The sequence below is a fragment of the Bos grunniens genome, chromosome 1 (assembly GCF_055505025.1).
Source record: "Bos grunniens cultivar Pamir isolate PY7600 chromosome 1, Bosgru_T2T1.0, whole genome shotgun sequence".
NCBI lineage: Eukaryota > Metazoa > Chordata > Mammalia > Artiodactyla > Bovidae > Bos > Bos grunniens.
The window spans coordinates 137,994,386-138,008,189 of NC_141165.1; the positions used below are offsets into that span (position 1 = coordinate 137,994,386).

A 13,804-nucleotide genomic window follows, 5' to 3' on the forward strand; every position below is an offset into this window, starting at 1 on the left:
ACTCACTGATCCTTGGCCAATCTCAGGGCTGGAATAACCTTTAAACACAAGGGAGGAAACCCAATCCGGGTATTTCCCAAATTAGCTCCGTCATTATTGAAGACTCGGAAAAGCCTCTAGCCTTGTAGTACAACAGCCCAAAGGACCCTACCTTATGGGAGCAAATGCCCGGGGGCTGCCCAGTTGGCTTCCTCCTCCGAGGTGGCGCTAGTGGTAAAGCTTCCCTGGTGGCTCAGACTGTAAAGAGTCTGCCTGCGGTGCGGGAGACAGGGGTTCGATTCCTGTGTCGGGAAGATCCCCTGGAGAAGAATTGGCAACCCACTCCAGTATTCTTGCCTGGAAAATCCCATGGATGGAGGAGCCTGGTGGGCTACAGTCCATAGGGTCCCAAAGAGTTGGACACAATTGAGCGACTTCACTTCACTAGTGGTAAAGAACCCGCCTGCCAACGCAGGAAACATAAGACAGGCGGGTTCGATCCCTGGGTTGGGAAGATCCCCTGGGGGAGGGCATGGTAACCCAATCCAGAATTCTTGCCTGGAGAATCCCATGGACAGAGGAGCCTGGCGGGCTACAGTCTACAGGGTCGCAAAGAGTCGGACAGTTCAGTTCAGTTCAGTCGCTCAGTCGTGTCCGACTCTTTGCGACCCCATGAACCTCAGGACGCCAGGCCTCCCTGTCAACTAAGCACACAAGCCCACTCCGGGATCCTTAGGTGGGAGAGCCCGCCTCAGCAGCAAATCTCCAGAGGTAGGAGGCGTGGCTGGAGGCTCCTGCCCCTTCGCCCCCGAGGGTGGGTTTAAGTGCAGGCTGGGCCAACTGCTTTAGTAGCCCTTTTGAGTCTGGGGTCAGGTGGGCGAGGATGTCTCCTGCCTTGCCTTTAAGCAAGGGTGCGACAGCAGTTTCAATCTTCTGGTGAGAAGAGATGGTCCGACCCACGTGGACCAACCCGATTTAACTGAAGGCATGGAGGCGTGGATCCAGGCTCCGGCTTGGGGCGAGTGGCTGCTGGAGCACCTCAACTCCCGAGCTCACCGAGGCAGGAGTGCTTTCCCGGGAGGGTTCCCGGGGCTCCGCGTTGCCATAGCAACCCCACGCACCCGACGGGGACGGCGCGGGCTGCCTGGGCTTCGCTACTACCGGAAGTGACGTATTTCACCTGCCGAGCGAGGGCGGGGTGGGACCGGGCTGCGAGGTGCGGCCGCCGCCAGCCAGTCGGGAGCTCGCGACGAGACGGGAGACTGAGACCCCGGGGTGAGAGCCGCCTACCTGCCGTTGTCTCCCACGGCCGGGCCGCCACCATGGAGCTTCTGCTGCGCTTCTTGCTCCTGTGCGGAGTGGCGGGTGAGTCGGGGGGGGCGGTTCTGTCTTTCAGGTCCTCCTCGCCTGGCCAGCCCTCGGGCGCTCACTGCCCGCGGCCACCCGGGAACAATGAGGCGTGGGGGAGGGGGCGATTTGGGGGCGCTGCGGCCGGCGGTGGCGGTGCGCGCCGAATTGCGCCTGGATGGTTTTGCAGGACCCGACGCGCGAGCCGCGTAGGTGGGGTCGCTGGGAGGGGAGCCAGACGGGGACGTGGGGTGCCCGGTGGGGGAGGGGAGGGCAATGTAGTTGGGGGGGGTACCGAGCCCCGGGAAGAGGGGGCGGCGGCGGTGGAGAGGCGCCCCGGGCGCGGGCGGGTGGGCGCGGCGTACTGGGTGCGCCTGGCGCTTCTCCCTGACTATTCTTTGCTGCCGGTGCAGGCTTCGCTTTATTTGCTCTCGCCCTTTCCCTTGTTGGCTGCTGTGCCGTGTCCGTCCAGGGTTACCCGATTTCAAAAGCCTTGAGCATCAGCGGATTTTCAGGTGTCGAGCTGCCCAAGCCAGGAGACCGAATTACAAACGCCATGATTAAATGTTACACTGAGCTTCTCAGCGCCTCTGATCGTCCAGGCTACCTCCAGGAAAGAGGCGCAGAGCGATCTGTACGCTGAGCATTCTCGGTCTCTGGGAAAAGGCGAGCTCGAGCTGTACAACTAGACGGTAACTCGGAGAAGTAAACCGTGGAAAATCGGAAGTAGGTTCCAGAAAAAAAATGCAGTATTGATTTCGGCAGTCGCCGGGCCGAGTGCAAAGGAGAAATTAGTAACCTTGAGTTTATAATGTTTTGATTTATGTTGATGATAACATAGAATGACTTGTACGGGGTGACTCCGAAAGGATCCGCCAAGTACGTGTTCGACTGAGCCTTTGTCAAGGGAGGGGGAAAGGGCTTTTAAAATAATGTGGACAAAAGACGTGGTCATTTGATAGTTTTAAAAAACGGATTTGTTTCCATGTCCGTGCTTTAGCCTACTGATCTTGTTATGTCAAAGTAAGCACTTGTCGCATTGTAGAACCAAAAGATTTCAGTAAACCACCCACAACAAAACATCCATCGGTGGGACCCTAGGACGCACACTTTGTGTAGGCCCGGAAGGATAATTTTAAAGCGCTCTGAAGCTGGATGGAGTGGCCCGTTGTGTTGGGATGGCTCTCTGCTTCCTGTTAAAAGGTTCATTCCATTGTTGGATGCCACAGCTGTGAGCATTACTCATGGGATCAACATTCTATTAACAAGTCTAATTTTCGATCTGAGTCTATATAGCATTACCTCCACCTTTTTAATGCTTGTCATTTCGACATGGCTGAAATATCCCAAGTAAAGCTTCCGGAAAAGATGAAAGATCCGTAACCATTTTAGGTGATAGGTTTTCACCTTGTTTTGGTCTAGGACTAAACCGAAGAAGTTGAGAACATTGTGATCTCTGTGGAAAAAAGGGAGAAAAATGTTTTAGGCTACATCTAAAGCAGAGAAATGGAGGAATATAAACTTTATAGAGGATTCTCCCTCCCCTGCCCCCAACCCCCATATCAGGATAATTTCATTTTTTCTGGATGCCTCACTTTGGTAGGCACAATCTAAACGCAGGATATTTTGATAGGTGTAGAGTCCTGCTGCTTGTAAACTGCACACTGTGGTACAGTGTTAAAGGGCTGTTGTCTTCAACTAAACTAGTTTTACTTCAGTTTTCCTGCTTAAGCAACAACTCAAAAACTGTAATTGATATATGGCTTTGAGTATTTCTTCAGATACTTCTCCGCACTTGAGAAATTTATTGCCATGAACTCAGTTTGAGTGGTAACACAATTGGAATCTGTTTTACAGTTGGCAACATAAGGTGGAGGCTGTCATTAAAAATGAGCCACTAGTAGATCTTCCTCTAGCATTGTCTCTGTGGGTTGCAGAGTTTGTGGTGTACTCTGGTTGCTGGTGGAACACTTTTCATTGCCTTCCGAGTAGCAAGCCATACCACTAGTAGTTGCAGTAGTAATAGAGTAGTATCAGTAATAAAGTAAGGCTTGATTTTGCAGTTATTAAATGCCAGGCACTGTTGTAAGGGCTTTACATACATTTATTTAATGTACCTCGCAGCCCTGGAGGATATGTACTGTAATAATCCCAGCTGCACAAATGGAGAAACTGAGGCACAATGTGGTTGTATAACTTTACTTGCCAAGATCATAAATTTCCTCCTGAATCCCTTCTATCACTGTGCTATCACTTTCCTCTTTGATTTCCTCTGATCGATACCCTAAATTAATGTCACTGGTTATCTGTCATTTATTAAGAACTTGCTGTTGGTTTGACCACATGCCAGGTACTGAGGCCTTTTATTAGTAGCCTTTTATTAATAATTTCATAATCTTAGCCGAATATTTTTGGACACTCTAAGAACACGAGGATCCAGGGCTTGTACTGGTGTTGCAAGCTTATATGGCGCATGCCCCACAGCATTGTTGTCTCCTAGGGATGGCAGTGTTAAAAATTTGAGGTGCTGCTGCTTTTCACAGTATCAGTCTGAGTGAGAGTAAAACACTGGCCAATGAATCTGGTCTCCAGACTACTTGTTAGCCATTCAGTGACAGCAGGACCCTGTTCTCTGTGAGCCTCAGTTGGTTTATGTGTCAAGAATACTTATTGCTTTGCTTTACCAGGAGTATTTTCCTTTACTTTAAAAAAAAAAAAAATGAAGATTATTAGATGTGAACTTTATCCCCTCCATATGCCTATCTCTTAAGTACATTCCTGTGTTTATACCACCACCAAAAGTCCCCATTATACCTGGGCAAAAGTTGCTTTTCCTCCAAGGCAAGCCACCCAGCATTGGCTCCTTACCCTATCTCTTGTGGGGTTTCCATAAAATTACCCAATATATCTCACTGTACTGGGTCGTGGGCCTTATCTGTGTTGCTGTTCACTGTTACAGTCCCAGTGTTAGCTTGTGGTGCCTAGCACATAGCAAGTGTTCAGCAAATGTTGAATGACCAAACGTTTTCAGCCTCTTTGCCCCTAGGCTTAAGGATATGATTCAGCTGTCATCAGTTACATCCCTCATTTTCTCCTGGTCTCACCCCCCTACTTCAGTTGTCAAAGGTATCAATCACCACGTGCCAAATCCATCCATTTCTTTGGAGCTCCATGACACCTGTTTGGGCTCCTTCTCATTGTGTTCTCCTGCCCTTCTCTGCCTTCTTCACTGCGTCCCTTAAAGGTCAGCCTCCCCCATGATTTGACCCGTAGCTGTCTTCTCAGTCTCCATCTGAAACCTGGATGACTTCATCTATCCATCACTGCATTCTCAAAATAGTCACTAGGGACTTTAAAATGTTGCCGGCTCACCTCTCCTTTGATTTCTGGGCCACTGTTTCCAACTGCCTTCAACATTCAGCCTTCCACTTTGCATGCGCTTGAGTACCTGAGACTCTGCAGGTCCTCAGCTGAACTTAGCATTAGTTAACTGATTAAATGGTCCAGTCATTCAAATATTTATGGCCTGCTGCATACTGTGGTTGTGCCCGATATCCCAGCAGTTGTACAGGATTTTGCAAGATGCGCAAGATTTGATGGAGCATTCCCAGCAGATAGAGATCTGGAAGGAAACTCAACTTGCCTTGGGAGCTGAGACGTTCAGGGCAAATAAGGCATCTAACTAGTCCTTCTTTTGATGTTCACCTGAGTCAGAGGGACGTGTGGGGTGGAGCTTGAGGTTTTGCATGTTAACAGGCTCCACGTGATGTCATTGATGACTGCACTTTGGGCAAAGGCCTGGAGACTGTGTAGAGAGCTTAGGGGAGAATCGCTGTCTGTCACGTAAAGTGTTGTCCTGCCCCTGCCGCCCAGGGGTGGCACTAAGAAGCTCCTGGAGGTGTTAAAGAAGAGAGCCCGTATACCGAGAGTGATTCTCTTGAAGAGTGTAGATCTGGAGGCAGGGAGAACCACAGCCCCAAGGCAGGAATCCATTTGGGATGACCTGGACATGTGCAGTCCCTGGAAATACAGCAGGAGTGGTGCTGGGCCCGCTCTTTCATCTGAAAAGTTGTTCTGAGGGAGGTGCAGTGGAGCCCAGTATCTGGTTGAATGAGTGGGCAAGAAAAAGATGGAGGGAAGGAGTAAGGCTTCTGGCTTGAGTGAGTGGTGATGTCACTCCACAAATCTTGGATGACTGAGCTTTGGACCAGTCGTATTTGCGGTGGATGCCTGAGGGGAATGGATATGAAAGAAATCCAGTGGGAAGATTCCAACAAAGGACCGGATCTCAGGAGAGAGGCGGAGATGGGTGGTACAGAATTGAGAATCACTGCTGATAGTTTGGCATCTATGTCAGGTTAACTAGGAAAAGCAGGTAGGACTCGAAGAGAAGGTGAAACGTGAAGCTGGGGAACATCAGCGTCTTACTAGATGGTGGGAAGTGAGGAGCTGGGGACAGGAAGGAGTGATGGGAATGTCGGAGAACTAGGGGATGAGGGGGTCCCAGAAAGTGATGAAGAAATGAGACCAGTGCATCTTACATTAGGAAATTGTTGAGAACATTTGGGAAGTTATTGATTCTGGAGAGAGGACAGTTCCTATACTGAGAGTAAGGCTAGATTTTAGTACGTTGAGGAGTGGACATCAGGTAAGTAGAGAATGTACTTAGAGATGTACTTTTCACTTGCCGTTGGTTTGATAGTGCGTGTTGCTGGGATTTTGCTGGCGGTCCAGTGGTTAAGATCCATGCTTCTATTGCCAGGTAGCAAGGGTGTGATCCCTGGTTGGGGAGCTAACATCCCGTATGCGTGTGTGCATGCTCAGTCATGTCCGACGCTTTGTGACCTCATGGACTGTAGCTCCTCTGTCCATGGGGATTCTCCAGGCAAGAATACTGGAGTGGGTTGCCATTTCTTCCTCCAGGGGATCTTCCCAACCCAGGGATCAAACTGGCATCTCCTGCATTGGCAGGCAGATTCTTTTACCACTGAACCACCTGGGAAGCCCTTTTAAGATCCCACATGCCACCAAAAGACAAACACAAAAAAGTAAAAACAACAACACACAAACAGTGCCTGTTGCACATGTGGCCTTAATTTCAGGGGACGTAGCAGACTCCATGGGAGAATGTGGAAACCAGCAGATGAGGGCTCTAACTTGTAAGTGTATGTTTAATAAAGCATGTGTTTATACACACACACATACACATACACTTTTTCATATTCTTTTCCATTCTAGGTTATTACAAGGTACTGAATATAGTTCCTTGTTCTATACAGTAGGTGTTTTTTGTTTATTTAGAACTCTCATTTCCAACCACCCCCACTTGGAACCTTGTTCACATGATTCTTCCTTGAAACAGTGTATTCCTCTTTACACTCACTTCAGGACTCTGAACCCTTTGGCTTCCCATCTCATTTGTCTCTTATGTAGGGATTCCCATCAACTTTAAGGAAGCTTGAATATCCTTCCTGACATGCCCTCAACCCTTATATCCGTTATATCCCTCCTTAAGCACTCCCCTGTCTCTCTTTTCTCCACCAGATCTCTTGAAGGAGTTTGCTGCATTTGCTGACTCCAGTGACTTCCTTCATGTTCATTCCCATAGAAGCTCATTTTCAGCCCCCTCTCCCCCTGTGAAACTGCAGTGGCCGCCGTGGCTGCATCGCACAGTGGACATGTCGCACTGTCACCCTCTTAAAGCGAGGATGGCTCTGTTGACTAAGCTCTTTTCCCCTTGAGTCATCCCTCATCATCCTTAGCAGATCCACTCTCCTCCCTCTGCCTAAATGTCTGTTTCTGGCTTCAGTGACCAGTTTCTGTCCCTACAGCCTCCAGGTGGTCTCTGGTCTCACTCACCCGAAGCTTTGCCCATAACGTCAAACCACTCACTCAACAGCGCTGCTTACACTTCGCACAGACACCACCAATCAGTCAAACCTGTCTCCACACCACTGTTCTCTTGCACATTAAATGGCATTTTCAGCCATCAGACTCCCCAGGCAGAAATCTAGGCACCTTACTTGACTTTTCCTATTCTCTCCCCAACTTACACCCATGTTTCTAGGTCACTTGTATCCTTCCAGCCACCACTCGTAGTTCAAAGAGTATTGCCATCTCTTAAGATGGTTGAAATAGCTTTCTAAGTGGTTTCTCATTGAGTGAATAAATGGGGAAAGATGGACCAGGCAGGAATTTGTGCTTGTTGGCTTCAGAAGAGACCTGGAGCAGGGGCAAAAGCATTTGAAGATCCAGAATGGGTGTATCATTTGAAGAGGTGAGCAGTGGGCCCCATGTCCTGCACAGGCTTGCTTTCTGTGTCAGTTCTGCCACGTGGGCAGTGTTGGGGTGAATTTGTATTACTCCTCCAGTCTCATCGTAATCCTCTGCTTGCAGCCTGTTCTCCTCCTCCCTTCAGTCCCTCCTTTCCTCTTTCATACTCAAGTGTAAGTAATTAGGTAAAGGCAAGAGTTGAGACTGGGAACTTTTGCTTTTTTCAAACTTTTTATATTGTATTGGGGTGTAGCCATTTAACAACATTGTGGTAGTTTCAGGTGAACAGCGAAGGGGCTCAGCCATACATGTATGTGTATCCATTCTCCCCCAAACCCCCTCCCATCCAGGCTGGCACGGAGCTTTGAGTAGAGTTCCATCTGCTATACAGTGGGTCCTTATTGGCTATCCATTTTGAATATAGCAGTGTGTACAGACCTTCCTGAACTCCCTAAGTATTCCTTTACCTTGCTTCATTTGGTGGCCAGCAAGTAATGGATGTGAACTTTAATTTGATAATTATTAAAGTAATTAACAGGCTTCCCTGGTGGCTCAGACAGTAAAGAATCTGCCTGCAATGCCAGAGGCCGGGGTTCAGTCCCTGGGTTGGGAGGATCCCCTGGAGGAGGGCAGGGCAACCCACTCCAGTATTCTTGCCTGAAGAATCCCCATGGACAGAGGAGCTGGGTGGGCTAAAGTCCATGGGGTCACAAAGAGTTGGACACGACTGAGCGACTAAGCACACAGCACAAAGTAGTTAATTATTTAGGTAGCCTGAAAAATAATTAAAAGTTAACTAGAATGAGCTTATGGCTTTATCTTACTGTCTTTCATCCACCTTGCTTTTTAAATGATTTATTAAAATATTCACTTATTTATATATTTTAGCTTTGCTGGATCCTATTTGTGTCTCCAGAGCTCTTCATTGTGGCATGCACACTGATCTAGTTCCCCAGCCAGGGATCAAACCCAGGCCCCCTGCATTGGGAGCACGGAGTCCTACCCACTGGACCACCACTGAAGTACCTTGCATTTCTAAAGAAAATAATGTTGTAGAATAATTGTTAGATTGGTTTTGAAATTAGATTGTTAAGAGTGTGATGCTAAGTGGAAGTAAAGAGCAGTCACCTTCTCTAGCTCTGGCTCCTCTATCTTCTATCTAATTTCTTCAGTGGGGCCGAAATTACAAATGGCAGAGAGTGAGGGGGTGGGGCACTCACCCTGGCACAGTGATCTATGCAGGACGCTGGTAGTTCCTGGTTTGGTGATCTCTTGGGAGCCTGTTATCGGTGTTCTTTGTAATTTGTTCAGTTTGTTGACTCCATTACTGTCTCCACACGAAAGAAAATAGGCAGGAAGTTGAAAATGTTTCTGCATTGAGTGGCAAGATGGTGACTTAAAGGGACATTTTATCTCTTTAGTCCTTTTCCACTGGTTGTAGACTTTCCCTCCCCTCATGGACTCACCCTTTCTGGTTGCTAATAAGGAGTTAGCCAGTTGAAGTTTAAGCCTTAAAGGCCTTTGCTTGACTCAGCAGTATTTGCAGTTCATTTTAGTTGGCAGGATTCCGGTAGAAGAAAAGATGATTGCCTGCTCTGTTGAACAAGAGAAGGTAGGATAAGGGACAGTAACAGCCTATTTTTAGGGTGGGTGTGAGATCGGGGACATAGTTCAGTTTGTCCTTTGATAGTTGGTGAGAAAAAGGATTAATAGTCACATTAACCCGTGTTTACATACTGAGACAATGCACTTTTCTTTAGAGACTATTAAATCACTTCCATTCTTTCAAGGGTACTTTACAGATTGGAGTGGGAATAACTTTGTTTCATTTATTTCTAAAAAGTATCAATAAAACTGTGTTTAGATTTCGAGAAGAAGCAACAGAACTCATCACGGTTCCCTTTTCACTTCCCCATAGCGTCACTGTATGTTCCATGTGAGTTTTAGAGGTTTCTCCGAAGGAAGAAACACCAATAAAAATGCTCTCAAGGAATCTCAAGGAATATGCAGATGCAGTGAAATCAAACGTGCTGCACCACATCTTTGTTGAATTGTTAGAATGACTCGAGTTGACCCTCCTCAGTCTCTCAGACTCCCCAGTGAAGAGTGCTTTGAACTCTTGAATAACAGGCGATTCCCAGGGGGGTTTTCTTTAATAAACCAGACAAAAACTTTCAAGTGTTTTGTGCGCTGGATAGTTCTACAGTAAGAATTGAGAAGACTCTTTGACCTACTTGGTTGTACAACGTGAAATCTGAGACTTAGAGAAGGAACTGGTGACTTGGGGCTAGAAGAGTATCTTACTGTGTTTTTAAAGACAATTTCACACGCATCTCATTTGAATCCAGTCTCCTGACAGCCTATGAGTAGGAGGGACACTGTTTTTTGTTTTTTGTAACAGGAATCAAGTCATAAAGCCAAGGCCTAAGTCTAATAAATTATGGCATCGGTCCAGACAGTGCCGTCCTAGTAGAAACATAATGCAAGCTACATATGTCATTTAAAATGTTCTGGTAGTCACATTTTAAAGTGAAAAGGAAAAGGGTGAAATTAATTTAAATATTAATTTTGTTTAACCCAGTATATACAAAATATTAATTTTATATGTGGTCCAACTGAACATCAATAACATTTTTTTTTTCATACTAAGTCTTCAAAATCTGGTCTGTACTTTACCTGCAGCACATCTCAGTGTGCACTAGCCACATTTCATGTGCTCAGTAGTCGGGTGTGGCTACCACACTGGTTAGCAGAGGTCTAGAACCTGGAGCTTTAATTCCAGTCACCCTCCACTGTATTTAGTTTCGGAACATGCTACTGATTAAAATAGCATGGGTGTGGTGTGCCATCAGAACAGCTTCTTCAGTAGGAAGTGCCTTTAGAATTGCTGTCATGAGATTTTATCTAAAATATTTGTATCACATAATATTCCTATCGGCAACAAGTTAAATAAAAGTCTCACTTCATATTTAGTTTCATAAAATCATCAGAGAATTATAAAAACTGTCTTTATTTGATAGTTATATGCATTTGTATTTTAGGTATAAGGGAAAAAACCAAATATAGGGGGAAAATAATATTTTTAGCTTGCCTTTGAGGAAAATAAATGCATTTATGGAAATATCAGAAGTAAGTGGTCCCTGGTGATGGTTGCTAGGGAAATTTGAATTCATTTGGGGATATTAGAAAGGAAATCATGCCAAGATTGAAGCAGTCAAGTTAAATATACTTACAACAGGAATTTTTTTTTTTTTTTTTGGTAACCTTTTCCTTATTAACTTCACGGTTTTTCGTAAGATCAGTTTATTTGCTTGTTTTGCTATAATCTCTTTGCTTTTTTACTTTCTGTGATCTCTCTAAGACACTTCACCTGAGTTTTTTGTTGTTGTTGTTTTTGCCAAGTACTCACTTTTTCCTCTTTCATGTTAATTAAAGGAAGAAAAGAGAGCCTGAGGTTTTTTTGAGCAAGGAGGCAAAGGCAGATTTCTTAAAATGGAGCGATACATACTATTCTCTGAAGGTGATGAAAATATTCACCATGGCAACGGATCTGCTTTACCCATAATGCAAAATACTCAATTTGCATTTGTTTTGCCAGAGAATTCTGAAATTAGCATCTCTGTATTAGAGAACATGAGGAAAGTAGTATACTACATAGACTGAAAAAGGCTGAGACTTAATTTTAATCAAGAAATGAAATTTCTGTCCTTTCCTTAGATGAGTCTGTCTGTGTGCCCTTGAGGAGAGGAGGAAGGAGTGGGTCGCAGTCCAGCTCCACAGATAAAATCTGTGCTCACATTCCTGACTCTCCCGTTTGGCTTTACATTGTAATTTGTGCTTTAAGTGCTCCTGATTTATAAGTTACATATTCAGTTTCTCATACAGGACCACAATCGCCATGGAAGAAGTTTGGGGGAATAAATAATATGTACATGTGCGTTAGGTATGGCAGTAGGTTCTTTTGGAGACAGGAGGAAGATGTCGTTGCAATACTGTGGGCAAGCTTCAGTCTGGAGGAGGGTGACTGGCATTTAATCCTGAATAAAATAAATAAATAAGACCATAAATGAGTAGATAAGTAAGTGAATAAATAAAGAAAAACAGGTACAGATTAGGGCAGATGTGCTATGTGATGTAAAAACCATATGGTTTTCTGATTATTCTCTTGAGGACCCACTGGCTTCTCCAACCCATTTCCCCCTTCACCTTGTATGCCAGCCCTTCAGCCCACTGTTCTTACTGTCCATTTGGCTACAGTTTTTTTAAAGTACATTTTTATAAAGCATCAGAAATATAACAGGTGGAGCCCGCAGAGAGGCTTATGGGGTCTTAGTTCCCTGACCAGGAGTGGCAGCAAGCTCGCCAAGTTCTAACCACTAGACCACCAGGGAATTCCCAGAACATCGTGTTTTTTTAACAAAGACAAAATAAAGACAAATTTTCTGCTTTAATTCCTTCACCTTTTAAAATTCATTTTTAAATAAACCTTTGACTTCCCTGCTGGCTCAGACAGTAAAGTGTCTGCCTACAATGCGGGAGACCCGGTTTCCATCCCTGGGTTGGGAAGATCCCCTGGAGAAAGCAGTGGCAACCACTCCAGTATTCTTGCCTGGAAAATCCCATGGACGGAGAATCCTGGTAGGCTACAGTCCATGGGATCGCAAAGAGTCAGACATGACTGAGCGACTTCACTTTCTTTCTTTTCTTTCACTCGTAGAAAAGCGTGCTGTGCTGTGCTTAGTCACTCAGTTGTGTCAAACTCTTTGTGACCCCATGCACTGCAGCTCGCCAGTCTCGTCTGTCCATGGGGCTTCTGCAGGCAAGAATATTGGAGTGGCTTGCCATGCCCTCCTCCAGGGGATCTTCCCAACCCAAGGATTGAACTCAGGTCTCCCACATTGCTGGCGGATTCTTTACTGTCTGAGCCACCAGGGAAGCCCGAAAAGCATGCAGTTTAGAGCATTATTTACCAGTGAGAGAACATTATCACAAAGCAGACACATCTATACAGTTATAACCCAAGTCAAGAGATAGAACAAAACCCACCATCAAAAGTCCCCTCATGCCCCCTGCAGTCATTTCCAGCACTGTCTTCTCATTTCTAACGGTGTAGATCGGCGTTGACACTGTATCCACAGAATTATATTATACGGTGTATGTTTTTCTGCCTAAACCTGGCTTCCTGTCACGTTTGTACAGTTGTTTCTGTTGGGTAGCTCTAGTTTATTCATTCGCTCTGCCATACGGTATTCTGTCATGTGACTGTACCACAGCTGATTTACGCATTCCACTGTTACGGACATGTTTTTCCTCTAGTTTTCTGCTCTCATGAAAAATCTGGCTATGACGTTCTCAGCCACGTGTTTTAGGGCACACAGTAACTATGAATGGCATTTCTGGGGTCTTGGTTACACATCTGTTTAGCTTTAGGTGATGCTACTAGACATTTTCCAAAATTAATTGTACCAGCTGACACTCCCTTCTGTAGAGACGAGACTGGCTCCGAATCACGGCCTTTCTTCATTTTGTTCTGGTGAGTGTGTAGTGCCACATCATTGTAGTTTTCTTTTTTAAACACTCTTATTATGGCAAATTTCGAATATATATAAACTAGAAAAAAATGGTATGATGTTATGATATAAAATGGTATTTATCATACCAAAAAATAGTAGGATAAATGTCTTTGCTCCTCTTCATCAGCTATCAGCTCACCTCCGTTGGACTCATGGTACCATTCTGCAGTCTTTCAACTCTTCTCCCATTCCTTTTCACATATTAAAGGTTTGAACCAGTCTCCGAAAGCCTCTCTTAGTTCAGTCATTCAGTTGTGTCCAGCTCTTTGCAACCCCGTGGAGTGTAGCATGCCAGGCCTCCCTGTCCATCCCCAGTTCTCAGATCTTGCTCAAACTCATGTCCATCCAGTCAATGATGCTATCCAACCATCTCATCCTTCTCTCTTGTCCCCTTCTCCTCCTGCCTTCAATCTTTCCCAGCATCAGGATCTTTTCAAATGAGTCACTTCTTCCTATCAGGTGGCCGAAGTATTGGAGCTTCAGCATCAGTCCTTCCAATGAATATTTGGGACTGATTTCCTTTAGGTTTGACTGGTTTGATCTCCTTGCAGTTCAGGGAACTTTCAAGAGTCTTCTCCAACATCACAATTCAAAAGCATCAATTCTTTGGTGCTTAGCTTTCTTTACGTCCA

General features: G+C 45.6%; 1 protein-coding gene and 1 long non-coding RNA gene across 4 annotated transcripts in view; one reads left to right on the forward strand and one right to left on the reverse strand.

Moving 5' to 3' along the window:
* Positions 1 to 13,804, reverse strand: part of LOC147380240 (uncharacterized) — a 679,399-nt gene that overhangs the window by 452,029 nt on the left and 213,566 nt on the right. The gene's annotated exons all lie outside the window — the stretch shown is intronic.
* Positions 1,165 to 13,804, forward strand: part of CXADR (CXADR cell adhesion molecule) — a 65,089-nt gene continuing 52,449 nt past the window's right edge. For all 3 annotated transcript variants that reach the window (XM_086322028.1, XM_086322035.1, XM_086322022.1), the window contains exon 1: positions 1,165 to 1,344. In XM_086322028.1, coding sequence (XP_086178154.1) covers positions 1,302 to 1,344 — 43 coding nt within the window. In that variant the 5' untranslated portion in view covers positions 1,165 to 1,301. The remainder of the gene's footprint in view (positions 1,345 to 13,804) is intronic.